The sequence below is a fragment of the Penaeus vannamei genome, chromosome 23, assembly GCF_042767895.1.
Source record: "Penaeus vannamei isolate JL-2024 chromosome 23, ASM4276789v1, whole genome shotgun sequence".
Taxonomy (NCBI): domain Eukaryota; kingdom Metazoa; phylum Arthropoda; class Malacostraca; order Decapoda; family Penaeidae; genus Penaeus; species Penaeus vannamei.
Window position 1 is genome coordinate 11,373,583 of NC_091571.1, and position 18,630 is coordinate 11,392,212.

The 18,630-nt window shown below is 35.3% G+C and overlaps 1 protein-coding gene across 4 annotated transcripts; it reads right to left on the reverse strand.

Annotated features, from left to right (window-relative positions):
• Positions 1-4,051: 4,051 nt before the first annotated feature.
• On the reverse strand, positions 4,052-16,690 carry LOC138859117 (uncharacterized). Of its 4 annotated transcripts, XM_070137677.1 has the most exons (7): positions 16,535-16,690; positions 11,453-11,585; positions 9,340-9,547; positions 8,854-8,983; positions 8,362-8,456; positions 7,860-8,096; positions 4,052-6,751 (listed from the first exon to the last, which is right to left on the reverse strand). In XM_070137677.1, the coding sequence occupies exons 2-7, from the start codon at positions 11,509-11,511 to the stop codon at positions 6,659-6,661; spliced, it is 822 nt and encodes a 273-aa protein (XP_069993778.1). In that variant the 5' UTR covers positions 11,512-11,585; positions 16,535-16,690; the 3' UTR covers positions 4,052-6,658. The 4 variants fall into 4 exon arrangements, with proteins under 4 accessions (XP_069993778.1, XP_069993779.1, XP_069993781.1 ...); XM_070137678.1 differs by lacking the exon at positions 11,453-11,585 and having other exon boundaries at positions 16,535-16,688; XM_070137680.1 differs by lacking the exon at positions 11,453-11,585 and having other exon boundaries at positions 4,052-6,058; positions 16,535-16,687.
• Between the last annotated feature and the right edge of the window lie 1,940 nt (positions 16,691-18,630).

Sequence of the window (18,630 nt, forward strand, 5' to 3'; positions counted from 1 at the left end):
AGGAGTTTACGGAGAAACATGGAGAAGAAGCAAAGGTAAGAAGCAGGGATTGTGGGATAGTTTGGTAAAGGAAGTTGGTGGAATCGAGCATAGCATCGGAGAGAGGGAAGGACACGGCGTCAAGAGAGAGATGGCATGCCAGACTCAGTATACAGGCTCTCAGCTGGAGAGGAGCGGAAGGCACCTAAGGCTAAGTGGAGACCACAGTGGTGGATTGTATCTAGATGAGCAAGAAGGGAGGTTGAAGCAAAGGAGTAGATGTGGCATCCATAATCTAGAGTGGAGAGGATCAAGGTAACATGAAGATGAAGGAGAGTTTTGTGATCTAAGCCCCAGGATATGGGGGAAAGAATTTGTAAGATTCTGAGGCGGCATTTAGTTTTTTTCTTTAAAGTAAAAGATATGATCTCGCCAGGACAATTTAGAGTAAAAAATAACGCCAAGGAATATGCCAGAGGAACGGTATTGGAGTGGAGCGTCATATAAGAAGACTGGAGGTTGGGGACCTACACGTGAGCGAGAGAAAAGATGGAGAAAGATTTGGAGGTAGAAAAACGAAAGCCATGGGTGTGGTCCAGGAAGATACTGATGTTATTGCAGACTGAAGATCTGGTTTGAATGTGCTAGAGGTGTAGATGGTTAAGTCAACATAGAGTGATGCCCGGGCTCCTGGTGGTAGAACTGAGACAGTGTCGTTAACAGCAAGAAGGAATAAAGTGGTCTAAGCACATTGCCTTGTGGGAGGCCTTCGAACTGAGGAAAGGATAATGAAGTAGAAGAGACAATTTTGACCTGGAAAGTAGTTAGAGAGGAACGACTTTATGAAGACACCCATGTTTCCACGTATACCTAGGGAGGACAATTGTTGGAGAATGTGGTACCGCCATGTGATGCCATATGCTTTTTTCTAGGTCAAAGAATATGGCTAATACAGATTCATGGCGTGCAAATGCAGATGTAATATGTTTCGAAATGAGCAAGAGGATGTGCTGTACTTCGGGCACGGCGGAAACCAAACTGGGAAGGAGGGGAGATTGTGAGATTCAAGATACCTCATTAGGCGGAAGTTATCCATTCGTTCTAGGAGTTTACACAAGCAGCTAGTTAGAACGATGTGGCGGTTATCTTGAGGGAGGTTGAAAATAGTTAAAAGAAAGGTTAGGGAGCAAGATGATGGGTGTCGGAGCATACGATAGTGAATACCGCCAGGGCCTTCATAAGTGTTGCTGCACGACTGTAAGGCAGTATTGAGTTCAGAGGAAGTAAAAGGAACATTATAGGACTCATCAGAGGATGTGATTGGGGGTGCGTTCCCTGACGGTCTTTATGGAAGAGAAGTATAGGGAAAGGTGAGAGCCACTACTGACCTAGCTGAAATAGTCGCCCAGTTCATTAGTGGCTTGGATAGGATCAGAGATGAGAGTATCTCGAATATGGAGGACGGAGGCTGGATGTTTGCCTGATAATTTATGGTTCCGACGCCAAACAGCTGAAATGGATGTAGATGCAATTGAGGAAACAATTTCGCCAGCTATTTGTTTTACTGTTTCGGATTGTACAATGAAGACAGGCAGATCCTCTTAAAGGAGATAAGGGCTGATAGCTGATTGGGGGGTACCTCCTTTGTAGCAATAACTGTTCCAGGCTGTTCGTTTTAAGCGAATCGCTTTGATACAATTAGAATAATTAGAGGTATAAGGTCTTGAGATTTGAGGAATGGCTGTATAGGAAGCCCTTAGGACCGTGTTTGTGAAATTGTAGCATCTCTGAAATGGGTGTGAAGGGGGATAAAGGGATAGGGATAGTAGAGAGTGAAGTGAAAGTATGCCAGTCAGCTCTATCAAAGCACCATCGTGGAGGATTAGGAAGTGGTTCCTATGAAGTAGGGGAAAGGAGTACTGGGAAATGTTCTAGAACTGACCACTGGAAACCTAAATGGAGAGAAGGGGAGCATAGAGTAAGTTCAAGGTATGAAAAGGTTTGCGAGCGCATGTCAAAGTGTGTGGGGCGATCTGAATTAAGAATAATTAGGTTATTTATGGAGAGGAAGCGTTCTAGAGATCGGCCTTGGGAGGTGGTGATAGAATCACCCCACAGAGTGGCGGCAGTTAAAATCACCAACTATGAGGAAAGGTAGTTGGAATTGGGAAATTAGTTTCAAAGGCAACAAAGTCAATAGGGTAGGAAGGGGAGAAGTAGACTGAAATAACTGTGATCCAACGCCCAAAAAAGATGCTAATAACTGTGCATGGGACAGTGGTTTGAAAGGGAGGTATGACACAAGGTGTTTTTTGATGGACAAGTATAGAGAAGACGTACAGGGAGTGTGAGGAAGAGTCAAAATGGTAGTTGGGAATTGGAATACGAGGATGCATAAAAAAAGTCTCTTGGAGACAGATAATTGATGGATTATAAGAAAGGATATGACGAAGGTCAGGTCTGTGAGAACGGAAACCGCGAATATTCCAATGTAGGAAAACTACAACTTATTGTTCTATGAGTGGTAATGGTTACAGTGCGTGTTGGAGTATTTGAAGGGGAAGGAGCTGGGGGTGAGATGAGGAATTAGAGGGAGGGGGTGTACTATCTGAAGGATCTGGGGAATGGCATAGTTTTGACATAATTGTGTGTATCCAGGAGGGAGTGGAAGGGATAGTGGGGATGGAGGGAGGGTTATTGTAGGTGTGTAGTTGGAGCTGAGGGGGATGGGTTGTGTTGGGAGGGTGTAGGGGGAATATAAGTAGGAGGAAGATGGATGTCGGCAGTCACTTTGAGTGTGGAGGGAGCAGGAGTTGTGGAATTTGAGAGTGGATGAGAGTTTTTGCTGCGTTTTGTGTCTCTAGCAGATATCTTCCATAGTTTCTGTAGTGGAGGTAGTTGAAGAGTTTTATGAGACAAAGGTGTTCTTATGAGGGGGGAAAGAGGAGACTGGTGTCTGAGGAGTAGAGGCAAAGGTAGTTGGAGATGACTGGGTAGTAAGAGAACGTTTAGTCTGCTGCGGTTAGTGGGGGAACGGAGAGGGGAAGGTGTTGGGGCTGTAGTTTAGATTGGAATGTCTGGATTTAGAGTGGCAAAAGAATTTGAATTTGTAGGTACATCTTGAGAAGGAGGGGGAGGGGGCAGATTGAGCGACATTACTGGAGTAGGGAGTATGAGAGAAACCTCGTCGACGTGCTTCCTATCTGGCTTCACCCAGAGTGAGACCAAGTTTGTATCTGAGAGTTGCCACCTCACTCAAACTTGTTATTGGAGCAGCCTCTATAAAATACATTATACGGGCCACCGCAGTTAACACATGTGCGTGATTATGCAGAGCAGTTTGATCGGTTATGACCAGGTTGGGCACATGGGGGGCATTGGGCTCTGGAACAGCCTGTTTGGCAGGATGTCCAAAATGCCAACAGTTTTGACATTGACGGAGAGGAGGTTGGTATGGTCGAACAGGGAGGGATTGCCCACCAATTTAGATATTAAAGGGAAGGTCATATCTACGGAAAGTAATTTTGGCAGTGTTGGTGGGGTTCTGTCAATGACCTCTTGGAGGAATGGAGTAGCACTGTACTGATATCACATCATGGTCTTTGAGGCAGGCAAGTAAGTCTTCTTCACAATCTGACCAATCGATATCCATAGGGCAGTTTGCTGGGGAGATACAATTTCAGTGCAAGTATTAAGGGTTGGATGAGGTTTTGCAGGAATGGGGTTGCCAAAGAAAACAGATTTGATAATGCTATAGCTTGGGTTTCAGATGTATCTGTAACGAGGTGGGAATCATGGGGTCGGGTACAGAAAGGGCTAAGCCCACTTGCTTTTGGAGACATTGTTGAAAAAGTGTTGCCTAAGTAAGGAGCTGTAGGGGGGATCACGAAAAATTTGGCTGGGCTAAATAGAGCATTTATGATATTTGTAGAGAGGGAGAAAAGACCATGTAAAATGAGTCAAGGGCTGAGGCCCAAGGTAGGGAAAATCCCCAGCATTGGGTCCCAGTCCCCATTTCCTAGGCCCCCTAGGACAACATGTAAGGAATTGTAAAAAATAATATTAATATTAATAACTTTCCAAATATTTATTACACATATATACAAAAATATATATTTCAGTGTTTTGTTCATTCCACTGATCAGTTGGACGGATCAGTTCTCAAAAGGTACAGATTCTAAATGAACTTTCTCTTACAAATATAACAAATGCTTGACCATATCTATATTTCGGTGTTTTGTTTATGTCAATGATCAATTGGACGGATCAGTTCTCAAGAGGTACAGATTCTAAATGACCTTTCTCTTACAAATATAACAAATGCTTGACCATATCTATATATTTTTCTCAAATAAATAAATTCTGTAATAGATCCCAGTAATTTTCAGTTCAACCTTTTTATGCAAAAATATTCACAACCACATTCAAAAATAAAAGATGTAGTCCGCATAGTTACATTAAAAGTAGGTAACTCTGCAGTTAAATTATCTTGACTATTTTCTGCTTTATAGGGAATGAACACTAAAATTCATAATGAGGTGGAATTGCTCTATACTGGAACTTACAGCAATTTAATATGAGAGGCAAACTTACTTTTGCAGTTAATATGGAGTGCTCATATTTCTATGTATAAAAGGTATGTTAGCAAATATATGAAAAATAGCATTGATCCTTTACTACCAAAAATATACCTTTCCTTTGTGCTTTTCACTAATATTAAAAATAATTCTACAGGTCACTGATCATAAACATTTACGGTACAAACTATTTAACCATAACAAAGAAGAGTACTAAATAAAATACTCTAAACAAAATAATTGCCAGCTCAGTGGTAATACCAGGACCTTCAAATGGGACGGTCTACATTCACACCCACCTCAGGCCACAAGAAAGCCACTACTGTTGCTGAAGTTACTAACTGTATAAAAACCTGGGATTGGGTCATCCATTACACCCTTCATGCTGCCTGTCTTTTGTGGGTGAAGCAGGGCACTGAGCTATGTACAGTGCATGCACTGCTCTTTTGCACTCATTTGGGACAATCTACTTTATTCTCCAGACTACCAGTTTTCTGGTAAATTGCAACTGAGGCTTCTTCCATAATATTTATCTGAAACCTACATAAGACTCTTATACTGATATGTGTAAATGCAGAACAAACACATCCATAAATAAGAAATTTTCAGAAACCAAGCTTTTCCAACATCTCACAGTGGTATACCTAAAGAATTTAAGTACCTGTACTACCAACAAAGTAAAGAAAAAACTCAAGTTAGTATCTTGACAAATGTAAGCATGGACATTCAAAGTTGTTAGACTTCATATTAGCTACAGTGATACATACAATAATAAAAGTGTGTAAATAGCTTTAACACTAATCTGGCAGCTGATATACACAGCAAGGGGAAACAGAGGTAGCCCCTCACCTTACATATACTTGAAATTCCTCTTTATACAAGTATGAGATTCCCAATAACAATAACATTGAAGTCTTATCTTTGGTAAACTTTAAGAAAGTTATGAATGGAACTGCCTATTTTTATATTGGGTTTGGCTCATTAGCTGTTACGTTTATTTTGGCATATACAAAAAAGGTGTGTGTGTAAAAATAATAATTACTTTAGTAATCAAAAAGACATGTATTGTAACTGAACAAAAATTAATTGGCTTCATAATTCACTTCTAAATCAATGTCAACTATTTTTTTGCAGGCCCATACACAGTCAGTTACTTTAAAAATACAAATTCAATTGAACAACTAAGTAAAATAACTGGTACTATAGAAGAAGCATTTACATTGAATCAAATCTAAATCAATTAATATATGCAAAAAAAAAAAGAAAAAAAAAAAATCTATAACAATCCCACAAGACCTAATATCATCATCCCTTTGCATTCTATAGAAATCATAATCAGCAAATGCCTCAGATCCAATGTAAATCTGAAACAATTATGAAGCACAAAAACCTCAACTGCTCATGTATCATGGAATAACTTATGCAATCATCTTGGATGACACTTCAGACCTTGCCCCTGGTGTGGTGGGTCGTGATGCAGTAAATGAGCTCATTGTCTCCATCTGAAAGTTCACAGAGATTATAACTTTTGTTGATTTACACAGGATGAAAAATAAATTCGGATTTTAAAAAGTAAAAAAAAAAAAATATCATGGTTTATAATGATAATGGTGACAAAATCATACTGACCATGTTTGATAAAAAGGACTTACTTTTGACCCAGCAGGAGGGAAAAAAATAAATAAATAAATAAATACATGCTGAGGTGTAAATTATAGTATCACTTAACCAGATACAATACTGATTAATGAAAATTACATGAATACTACTATTTACCTATAGATACTTCTTTTATTTTACTTCAACTATTGCAAAGACATCCTGGAATATGTAAAAAAAAAAAACGCATAATAACTGGATTTGCTAAACTATTATAACCAGCTACAATCCACAAAGCCTCTATTCAAAATCCAGATCTACAATGAGTACTTCACAGATGTAAAAAGAAAATAATAATCATTAAATTGATAATTAAAAAAAAAGTTTCCAGGAGTCATTTTCCCTCCTCATAATCAATCTCAGTTAAAAGAACAGCTTTCTAAATCATTTACACATTAATTCACATTTTCTCCTTTAGGTTAACCTAAACTAAATTCTAAACTCTACGCTCTATAGTCTAACTGCGTAGAAATGGTGGAACGTGCGCCAGGAGTGGTGGGGCGGGAACTGAAGCCCATCGTGCTCATTGTGTCCATCTGTAATAGGGTGCAAAAGGAGTGAGATAAGAGGTGAGATGTGAGTGACAGTGAGAAAGTAAAGGATAGAGACACATAAAAAGCTAAGTGGCAGATGTAAAGCAACATATAGTTTACAAACCATGTGAAACTATACATCTAAGAACAGTTTTATCGATACACTATCCAAGTACTACCAAAGTTCAAAATGATCTTCCTATCAAGACAGACAAATAAGGACATAAAAAAGACAAATAAGGTATTTCAACAGAGCTACTTAACTTTAAATAAACAGATGATCTATTTCTAAATTTAAAAAAAGTAAAAACAGATTATAATCTAAACAGCATTACTAATAACATAACAGAACATGATTTACCAAAGTTCAGACCTGACAAATCAGAATTCTAAAAAGCCACAGTATTTTATTTAAGAACTGCTCATATATCTCTGATACTCACTCCAAGAATAACATGCTTTATACATTAGGCCAAGTGGAGGAAAAAATGTGGTTCCTTTAACTTAACCCTCTAATCTCAAAAAATTCTACCATTTTTAATCCATATTGAAATCTAATTATGCATCTCAAACATGTATTGTGATACATTTCTTGGGGTACAAAAGGCTGCTTAAAACCAAGAAACTATCTTATTTCTTGAAATCTATATTCTGAAAATGTAAAATTAATGAGAATCTAATTTCAACTGGAAGTACTAAAAAACATGGAGATATATATCCTGAACCGCAACAATTTTTCTTCTTGGCTTATCTATTTATAATGTTTATTGCAATCTATACAATGACTAATATAAAAAAATAATGCAACTGGTAGATGGTGGATGCAGGAAAGAGAAAGTATGAAGTGCAATATCTTTCTTCCTTTGGTGATTATTCAGAAAGTGGAAGTAAATAAAGTAAATACCAAATTAATGGTTATATATACATCACAACCTAATCAAGTAGAGCAATACAGACTTTGTTGGTTTCTTATTTTTCTTTGTGTTCTTATTTACTTTCACTCTCACATTACATCAGTGTTTAAAGAAAGAAACAAAATGAAAGAAAAAAAATGTGCACAGAAGGAAAAAGCCAGTGATGGAAATTTCATCACTGCCAAGGTGCAACTTACCTTCACCCTTGCAACATCTTCAAGCCTTGTAACCTCACACAGCTCGTGGTAGAAGGAGTGAACAACCAACCATGCAAATATGTTGCCTGCAATGAACAGAAGCCAGAGCAGGCACATCACTACATGGTAGGCAAACACCATGTCATTGACGATTGATGAGTAAATGATGATCAGAATACGCCAGGCAGTGAAGAGGGCCATACACCATATCCAGGGCTCCATGCGGAACTCTATCTCCTGTAAAGGTCAAATATTTTCTTGTCTGAAAGATGGGTTCCCATATAAAATCAATACATAACTATGTGAAAGGAATAACATTCAATGATATTAGCCTTCTATTAGTTGCATAAAACAGAAATCAGGCACTATTAAAAAAAAAAAAAAAAAAATTATATATAATAATAAGAAATAACTATTAGAAATAAACATTAGACATAAAAGAATAAAAGCTAACACAGAAGACTTTAAAAACAAGCCTTCCATGTTATATACTGTCGTTAACCTTTCTCAAGCCTTGCAGAAGTACAACACTGGTAATGATAAGGCAGACTCCTCCAAAGGCTGTAATGCCTCCAAACAGCATCAGGGAATTGCGGACTGAAAGAGATAACAATTAATCAGTAATAATATTATTAGTGACAATGATAATGACAAAAACGAATAATTACTATCAACTTCTCCATAACCATAAAAGGAAATCAATAGAGACACAAAGCCTCAAAATTACCATGGTATTAAATTCTAATTCCAATAACAAATAAATATACATTAGTGAACAACTTTCTTTTGTATGTTATTTAGTTATACCTTCTTTTAGAAATTTACTCTAAATTCTGTACTAGTAAAATAAGAATACATTCCATACAGAAGTACATTCAAAAGATAAAGAAAGTGAAATTCCCACATTTTACTATATCAAAACACATTTTAACATTATAAAAAATCACTTATAAAGGTCACACCAGTTACTGTACTGCCACAATGTTCTACCTACCATGTGGATTTCCAGAATATACAAAATCGTATGAAAACAAGTAGAATCCATAATGGCTGGAACCTGGGGCGGCAAGTGACAAAGAATAGATATCAAAGCATCCTGTAACTATTGCAAATAGCCCTTGAATCTGGGGAATGAAAGAAAAAAAAAATATTACACACAAATAACATCCGACTACTAAAATTTAATAATTTCCCAAAAAGTATTCAATGAGAAGGAATACCTAGGTGGCAAAATGATATTTCTATCTTAAAATATAATCGTCATGGAAGAGATATTTCTAAGTGGCATTAAGACATCAAACTTAAAAATCTTATCACTACTAAATACTCAGTGAACGGCAAAATCACATGACAAAGTATTTCTGAAAAAATACTACAGTTAAGCTTAGATAAGCTCTGGCAACCTCAATACACATGATTATTACTCAATGAACATAACACTACAAACCTCACACACAAGAACACCTTTTACAGCACTTACAATGGAATAAGTTGCGGCTAGGACAGAACCACGCTGTACATTGGTGAAGACAGCATCAGGCAGAATGGGGATGGATAAGCCAGTCTTTGTCTTCAGAGTATCAGTTAGTGTTGCCACAGAACGGATTGTCGTGGCATGAGAGACCCTTGATGTCCGAGAGGTGACCGACAGGCCTGAGACACTTCCAGCTATTGACGAATGAGGCATCCTAGAAAGGGGAACTTTCTTAATTTCTTGTTTCATATAAATCATATCTGACTGGGGCAGGAAAAGAAAATTACACCTTATATCAGTTAACACTGGAAATACCTATATTTGCACAAGCAAAATTACTAACTGGAACAAAAGTCACTTGTACAGATTGCCCTTTCAAGAACTGGTCAGTAATTACTGGACTTTTATTCAATGAAATATATTCTCTACAAACAGATATAGTTCTTTTCAGATTCTTAGCAAAAATTAGCAATATATAACTGTATTACAATACAAATATACAATACTAGCTTCTAAGTTAGAACAACAATATACAAGCTACACCAAGTTTTTTGTGCAAGCAAGTCTCTAGTACTTCAAATTCAACTGTACCAGCTATATACAGCTAGGAAATAACTCACTCAGTAAAAAAAAAAAAGTGTTCTTGCACCACAGACAGCTTTCCTTATTTTCTAAACTAATATGAATGCCTAATATTCGGCCATATGAATGACTTCACACCTGTTAGTTGCATATATTTTTTAACAACTAGTCAGCCAGTCCCCAGCCCATATTCAAAGTTGTACATAAGCTTTAAACCAAAGTTTAGACTAAATCTAATTGCATTTCTGTCTGTTTCAACATTAACAAATATGAAAGGAAATCCTGATTGTTGGAATAAACAAATAAACAATGTTTGTTTAAAATGGCCACAGGTGATGAATGTATACATATGTACATTTGTTTACCTTTCAATATCAATATGTAAACTATAAGCTGACATGCATTTGCCTGTATTTCTATGTTTTCATAATTCTTCATACCTGCAAACACACACACACAAAATAATAAAATAAATCCAAAACATAACTTACATGAAAAACTCCAGTGACATTCACCTTAACTTCCTCTTTATTCCCTTTACCTTTATCATACTGTGTAGGTTATATGTCCTTGTTAAATGTATTATAAACCCAATGCAACAAGAATGCTTTATCATAATTATTTTTCTTCAAAAGCCAATCTACCTAGTTTCCCTCAGCTTTCCTGTACAGAATGAGAAAAAGGAACAATGCATGAAAATAAGGCATGAGCTGTTGTGATTGAAGAAAATCAGAAGGATAAGTTCCACTGTTCCAATTACATGTTGGATTCCCCATGTTGCTCTTGAAAATGAAATTAACTGAGCAAGACGTAAAAGCAGTACACTAATAATACAAAATATACATTTATTAACATTCAACATTTGTATTACACATGTGCTACCTACTACTACTTTAACTTGGTGCATTCAAGTCTATTTTGTAAAAGTTGCTGCTTAGATCATGTGAAATGTAGCTTTTCTATCCTTATCACTTTTTTTCCTATATTAATTTTTAAATATTGCAACTAAGAAAATTTATGTTCTAATTTCGGTATCTGGGGTAGATACTTCAAGTGATGATATTAATTAATCTCATTTGTAAAAATATGAGTGCTTCAATATGAAGACCATATTTTTATTATCTAAAGAGACCTCAAAACAAGGAAATCTGTTGAATGTATAAATCCTCTTGGAAACATAAAATTTCTCATCCGTGAGAACATATTTCATGCCTGCATACAACTGAATCAACGTATCAGGTTGTCTGACCTCAGCCTACTTATCATCAATGATATTAAGGCTAGGCTTGGAACAATAATCTTAGACAAAGTATAAACTCAAATTAAGGTATACAAGGGAACAAATGATTCCCATTATCTCTATCTAGCACTCTTCCACATCCTCAGGAAAGCAAAAGGGAGAAATGTTAATCAAATTACAAGGTTAAAAAAAAAAGTCAAGAGAGAAGCTTGTTCCCAAAGATTGACAGGAGCATGCAAACCAGTGTGTACTTGTTAATATGTGCTAGCCAACTGTCAAATAAAGATTTTTAATTACAACAGTCTGTGGGATGATGGACCAGCAGTGTGCTCCACGTCCAAGAAGTGTTCTGTCATGCTGGCTGCGTGGTGTTTCGTCCTAAGATACTGTACCTGTTGACTGGTTCAGAGCCCCGTGTACTCACAATCAGCTGTTAACATTGCTACAAATACTCATGCATGTCTATGGCAACAGATTTCTAAAAAATCATAAAAGAAAGCAAAATTCTCATGTATAATTCAGGTTAGCTGAAACTGGTGAAAACAATGACAGTGCAATATTAAGCAAGTTAATAATCCTACTCATTCATAGAAAGTTATCTTTTAAACAATATTCTACGCTACTGAATAGTCATTTATTACCATATCATGATCTATAAAAATGGGATTAAATCTACACAGAAGACCTAGGAAGAATAGAGTTTTCTCTGATCAACAAATCAGCAAAAAAATTCAGAATCTACACAAAAGGAAATACAAACCAATGCTGTTTACTTAATTCTTAAAAATGTCAAAACAGAGACAGTTTTTCGGTTTGATTATCTTTCAAATGATCTCTCTGATACATCTGATGACAGGTGAGTAAAATAAGAATAAAACTATCACTTGAACTAAGTCACAAATAAATAATATGAAATAATAGATCACATCACTGACAACAGACATCTACCACTTATTTGTAATATATACACATATATATATAATATACATAATATTCCATTTTAGCCATACATATACTGCAAGGTAAAACATACATGTAAAAAAATTGGCAGATGATTTCTAGGACATTTTTCTTCTACAAAGCAACCTTTGCAAATTGAAAATAAGAGTTTGAAAACAAAGAAAAACTGTGACAGATGCAGTAAAGCTACTGTTATGGATTGTACACCTAGAGCATTCTGACAAAACCCAATAAATCTTCACCACATCTATTATGAAGGGAGCTTTTTTGGTTCCTTATCAGGTGGTAAATCAAGTGATCTTGATTATAATGAAAAGTCATGATTTTATTTTATTTTAAACATTTCATTAAATATATATATATATATATATATATATATATATATATATATATATATATATATATATATATATATATATATCTTGTTTCTAATTTCAGACAACCATATCACAGGTAGGAGAAACTGTTTTAAAATTCATCATCAATCAATCAATTCCAATGACTACTTGCCTTGTATAAGTATATGCAAACCTGAAATTATATATACATACATATATACTTATATATTTACAATAGATAAAGCCATTAGAACAAACAATGTCTTTAAACAAATACTTACATTCACTTTTCATCATTTACAATAAAGAATATCTGAATCCTGAGTTAAAATACTCCTAAAAATTAATGCCATAAAAGTAAATTAAGAATTCAGAATCTACTTTAGAATTATCTTACAATAAGCTCTCTATGTACAACCTTTTTTGTGATTTTACTAAGTATCAGGTTATTTTTCGCAAGTATGAGTATCAAGCAGCGACTATGATTTAGGCACAATGCAAATTTAAAGTCGTTTTAAAAAGCAACAAAAAGGATACTACTATGTTATATTCAGTGATATTGCAAAAGTTAATTGTATTATTCCCATTAAAGTACTTCAACAGTCACACACTTCAAAGTGAATTTAAATAGTCCTTTAGGCAATATAGATTTCCAATACAACTAATAATCAGAATTACACTCAAGTACTATATGGGTATCAGTACCAGCTACACATTCCTATGGATCACATTTTCGCACACTGACTTTGCTTACATTATATCAACCCCCAACTTTAATAAGTATTACAAGGAAGGGAAATCACAGGATACATGAACAGCTACAGAGTATAGACTATTCACACACAACATATCTCTGGACTCATTGGTAACCAGCTTGGCCTTTGTCCTGTCATGCACTTATGCAGGATGTTGCACAACTGCAAGTGAGCTGAATGAATAAAGACGTGGCAAACAGTTGATTTGCTGAAGGGAGTGTGCTTATATCACTGCCATATAAAAAGACTAGATTTTCTACATTTTCATTATCCAAATAGATGGGTATAATTGATGTAAACATAAAAGAATAAAAAAAAAAACAAATAGACATAGTATATAAATAGATTTTAATATTTCATCCCAAATCCAATTAAAAGATCACTCCCTACCTAAACTATACTTAATGTGAATCCTGAGCCCATTCAGAGGAATAATGTAGTGCACACTATGCATTTTCCAAAGCCCAATCAAAGTTTGATATCCTTCTTTGTACAGGAAATTAGACAATATTGGGTATTACTCATCTCCTAGAATACAGTTTAAAACTTCATTGAGAGTTTTATGTTACTGACTAAGTCTTAGCTCAAAAATGATATTATCACTATTTTCTTTCTTTTATATTACTCTACATTATTAAAATAATAGTATTGTAAGATAGCTTTCATATCTATTCATCTACAAGTTACAGTGACAAAGACATATTCAGTGGTAAAGAAAAAGTGATTTGGTAGTTATGGACGCCAAAACTTTAGTGACTAGAATATATGTAGAGCTTTCATTATCCAGTCTGGAAAGTATAACATTTATACACCAGAGATATTTTCCAATTAACACTGGTGCAGAACAGCACACCACAAATTTAGCTCTTGCTTTCCAGATAGCTAATCAATACATGTCATATTCTGCAGATAGGTCATACGAGGAGGGGAGAAGCAGACTGTGAAACTATGATTTCTGTTTGGCATACAACAAACTTCTATGAGACAGATCATCCTGCTTCCTGCTGCCCATATTGTGAAACAGGACAAGAAAAGCAGGATATTACTTAATTAAATGCATGTTACTGTAATGCAATCAAGTTAACAACTGTGAATGTCAAAATGAAAATTATGCATTTCTGGTAATCATTCAGCATTGGGCCAAATATAAAAAACAATATGGCTTCCACACCTCACATCATGACAAAGGGAAGCAAACATTACCTAAAAATAATCTAAAAGACAAAACTGGGAGTGCTTCCATTTGCTGATAAATTGCCAGGAAAGCCAAAAAGCTTTAGCTCATCAGAAAATACTGAATGGTAATTGGTCTGCCATTGCTGGGGTACAAAATGCAGAAACCACAGGATTTCTGGACTGAGTCATGCAATCACATTTTAATAAGTAAATGTGGACTTAGCTTTTACTTTCTGCACTTTCTTATACCTAATACTGTTCTTTATGACAACATTTTTGTAACTCACATCAGCACATCAATTTTACTTGGCAAACCAAAAATCTTGTCTAAAAGTGCCACACTTTTCAATATCACTGCACATTCATATTATCTAGTGTCTAATAAATTGCTTACACAATATATTATCATGGAATTTCTAACACCATTTTGTAACACAAGTAGATAATTATATAATTTCATACTAAGATAATAATTATCATTATCATCAGTACTACTACTACTAGTAGTAGTAGTACTACTACTAGTTCTTCTACTAGTTCTACTACTACTACTAGTTCTACTACTACTACTAGTTCTACTACTACTACTAGTTCTACTACTACTACTAGTTCTACTACTACTACTAGTTCTACTACTACTACTAGTTCTACTACTACTACTAGTTCTACTACTACTACTAGTTCTACTACTACTACTAGTTCTACTACTACTACTAGTTCTACTACTACTACTAGTTCTACTACTACTACTAGTTCTACTACTGCTACTAGTTCTACTACTGCTACTAGTTCTACTACTACTACTACTACTACTACTACTACTACTACTACTACTACTTATAACCACAACAATAATTTTAAAAATGACGTCCTCACCATTATTATCATTATTATTTATTACCATCACGAACAATAAAAATAATAATGATAATAAAAATAACAATAACATTAATAACAACAGCAATAATATTAACTATCATAATTATAATCATAAATATAGCTACAACTATCACTACCATTACCATCGCCATTCTCATTATCATTATCATGATCATTACTGTTATCATCATTACCATTAGTCTATATTGATAATCATCATATAAGTATTATTGTAATAACAATATCATTATGATAACCAATTATAATAATAATCATTATCATAATAATAATAGTAATAAGAACAACAACAATAACAATATCCATGATTAATAATAATAATAATAATAATAATAATAATAATAATAATAATAATAATAATAAAGTAAGTAATAATAACAAAACAACAACAACAACAACAACAATAACCATGTGATTGATGATGATGATGATGATGATTTCATTTTCAAATATAAAGCGGACACAACTTATGGTCACGTCACTCTACAAGCTCCTACCCTGAATTTAGAGGATAATATACTACAATCTTTTAACTCCATTAATTATATAATTCATTTTTTCTTCAAATTCTCCCCAAAGTAAAGGGGAAGCAAATTCTTGGGTAGGAGAAATTGACTTTTAAAATGCAGTTTTGGCAGCCATTATGATTGTGATTTCAATAAGCTGCCCTCACGTAGTCTCAAATACAGCAATATAAAAGGAAATTTGAAAGTGTTACATACATCAAAACCTTAACAAAATGAGATTTGTAAGCTAAATAAGAGTAGCAGTTCGAGGTAAATATGCTACCACTCAACCTCCCCCCCCCCTTCCCCCTTCTATCACACCCTTAAAAATATCCAAGTACATTTGCTCATTTTTTAAATCTCTGCTCTTAGCTCCTATAAGTAACATTAATTCTAAAGCAATAGTATTAACTGAGGTAATATAAACTGAATATACAGATATATTATTTCTTAATGGTCTAGCAATGACTCAAAATTTGAATATACAAACTGCTAGTTTAAAATTTTCCTATTCCATACTTCGCAATGCAAAATTAAAGTAGTTTCGGTCCCAACTGTAACAGAGTAACAAACGACTGACTACCTTATGTTATCAAAATAAAGGATTCATTTAGTGCTGTATCTTCAAAATATAACAACGAATCTGCAACGGAAGGCATATTGTACACTCTGGTAAATTTCCAGCAACATCAAAACAACTGCGTTTCTCGTGCTGGTTATATACAAACAAAGGCACAATTTTTCTACCTAGTGGTCCGGTATAATTTACTACTAACCTTAATTATGAACTTTCACCTCACACAACCACATAAAGTCATAACAGTGGTAAAAATTAGAAAAATAAATTAAGAGCTTTTTCCTGGGCGTGGCACAGGTGCGACTGTCTTCCTTTTCTTCTTCAGGTCAAGTTCCGAAAAACGCTAAGCTTACCTTGAGTAAAAGATCGTATCTTCTACGAAACTGTTAAATACAGCTGGCTAAATGGCTTATTAGAAGGTCCTATGAAGTGCATTATGTATAAAATATGTGAGTAAATACGGAGTTATAGATATTTCATATGTATTTTTTCAGTAACGGACCTTCACAGGTTAATTCACACCTGTCCTACAGGTTTTGAAGCGTTGTCCAAATAAAATTGTCTGGAATAAACAAATTCCATTCACTTACAATTTCTAAGTTTACTTCTGGATCTGGTATTGCAAACACTCTGAAAAAGAAGGGAAATTTTATTTTTTTAATAAAACCTAGAAGAGTAGCATATATTTATGTATTCTCAGTACAAAGTCAATATAAGAATAAGATTAGATGTTTCAAATATTTCTTGAAAGTTCGTGCAAAAGCTATGCAATATTCATAGAAATCTCAGTTACTGCATTACCACACAAATCACTACAACACAAAATGATTAACAGTCGATTAATTTGTTTCGTAAAACACGGAAAAAAGCAAGTCCCCCCCTCTCTCTCCTCTCTCTCTCTCTCTCTCTCTCTGTCTCTCTCTCCTCTCTCTCTCTCTCTCTCTCTCTCTCTCTCTCTCTCTCTCTCTCTCTCTCTCTCTCTCTCTCCTCTCTCTCTCTCTCCTCTCTCTCTCTCTCTCTCTCTCTCTTTTCTCTCTCTCTCTTTTCTCTCTCTCTCTCTCGACTCTCTTTTTCTCTCTCTCTCCCCTCTCTCTCTCTCTCTCTCTCTCTCCTCTCTCTCTCTCTCTCTCTCTCTCTACCTACCGTCCTCTCTCTCTCTCTCTCTCGCTCTCTCTCTCTCTCTCTCTCTCTCTCCCCTCTCTCTCTCCTCTCTCTCTCTCTCTCTCTCTCTCTCTCTCTCTCTCTCTCTCTCTCTCTCTCTCTCTCTCTCTCTCTCTCTCTCTCTCCCCTCTCTCTCTCTCTCTCTCTCTCTCTCTCATATGACACATGTATGTATGCACACACACACACACACGTACGCACGCACGCACGCACGTACGCACACACACACGCACGCACGCATTCTTCATCATTCACAAGGTGATCGGATAATACTACCATGTGATTTATTAAAGCTTTATACAGTAGCTTGTTATGTGATGAAGTAAGGCAGGTAATTAAACGGCCGCTGTGTGTTAATAAGGGATTCGTTTTACATGTTTTGGGTATGGTACGTCGACTGAGTAAATATTTCTAGAGAAAATTCGGCAGCTACATTATTGTTTCTGTTCTAATTATTATTTTTCAGTTATATTGTCAGTGCTTTGTAAAGCATTGCAATACAACAGATATATGTCGTCGACACATCTGTTATCGTCGTATATATCTCCTCTTATTATTACATGAGTAGTAAAGGATGAGAGGAATTCATTACTGTCCTCGTCGAAAGATAGATGGCATAATGGTTAATGGTTAAAAGCGAAATAAATGTGCTAGACATCTAAGATCATATAGCACAATAGGAAGTCAGGTGATAGTTGCTATGCGTCAGCTATCTAGAATAATGTTGTAAGGTTAAAAATGGGTAAGGGAGTTGATGAGATGGGTTATGGTAGTTTAGGTAAGAGATTTAGATCAAGTGAAGAATATTTATGCGTCTGAGAGATAGATGGCATATGATAGATGATAGATGGATATGAATAAACACGCAACTTCTGTTATACATTGTTCAGTGTATGACTGGATTTGGATGAAGTATGTAATGATCTATATAAGGCCAGATTTCGACCCTGGGGAGCCCGGCGCATTTCATGTTTGTGGGCTCCTCAACAAAAAATAAATGATATGGCAAATGAGCAAAATTAACTAAAATCAGTGATAAACAACATGCATTGAGCTGGAAATGTTAGCTGCTGACGGAAATAACTGATTTTGTTTTTCTCAATTC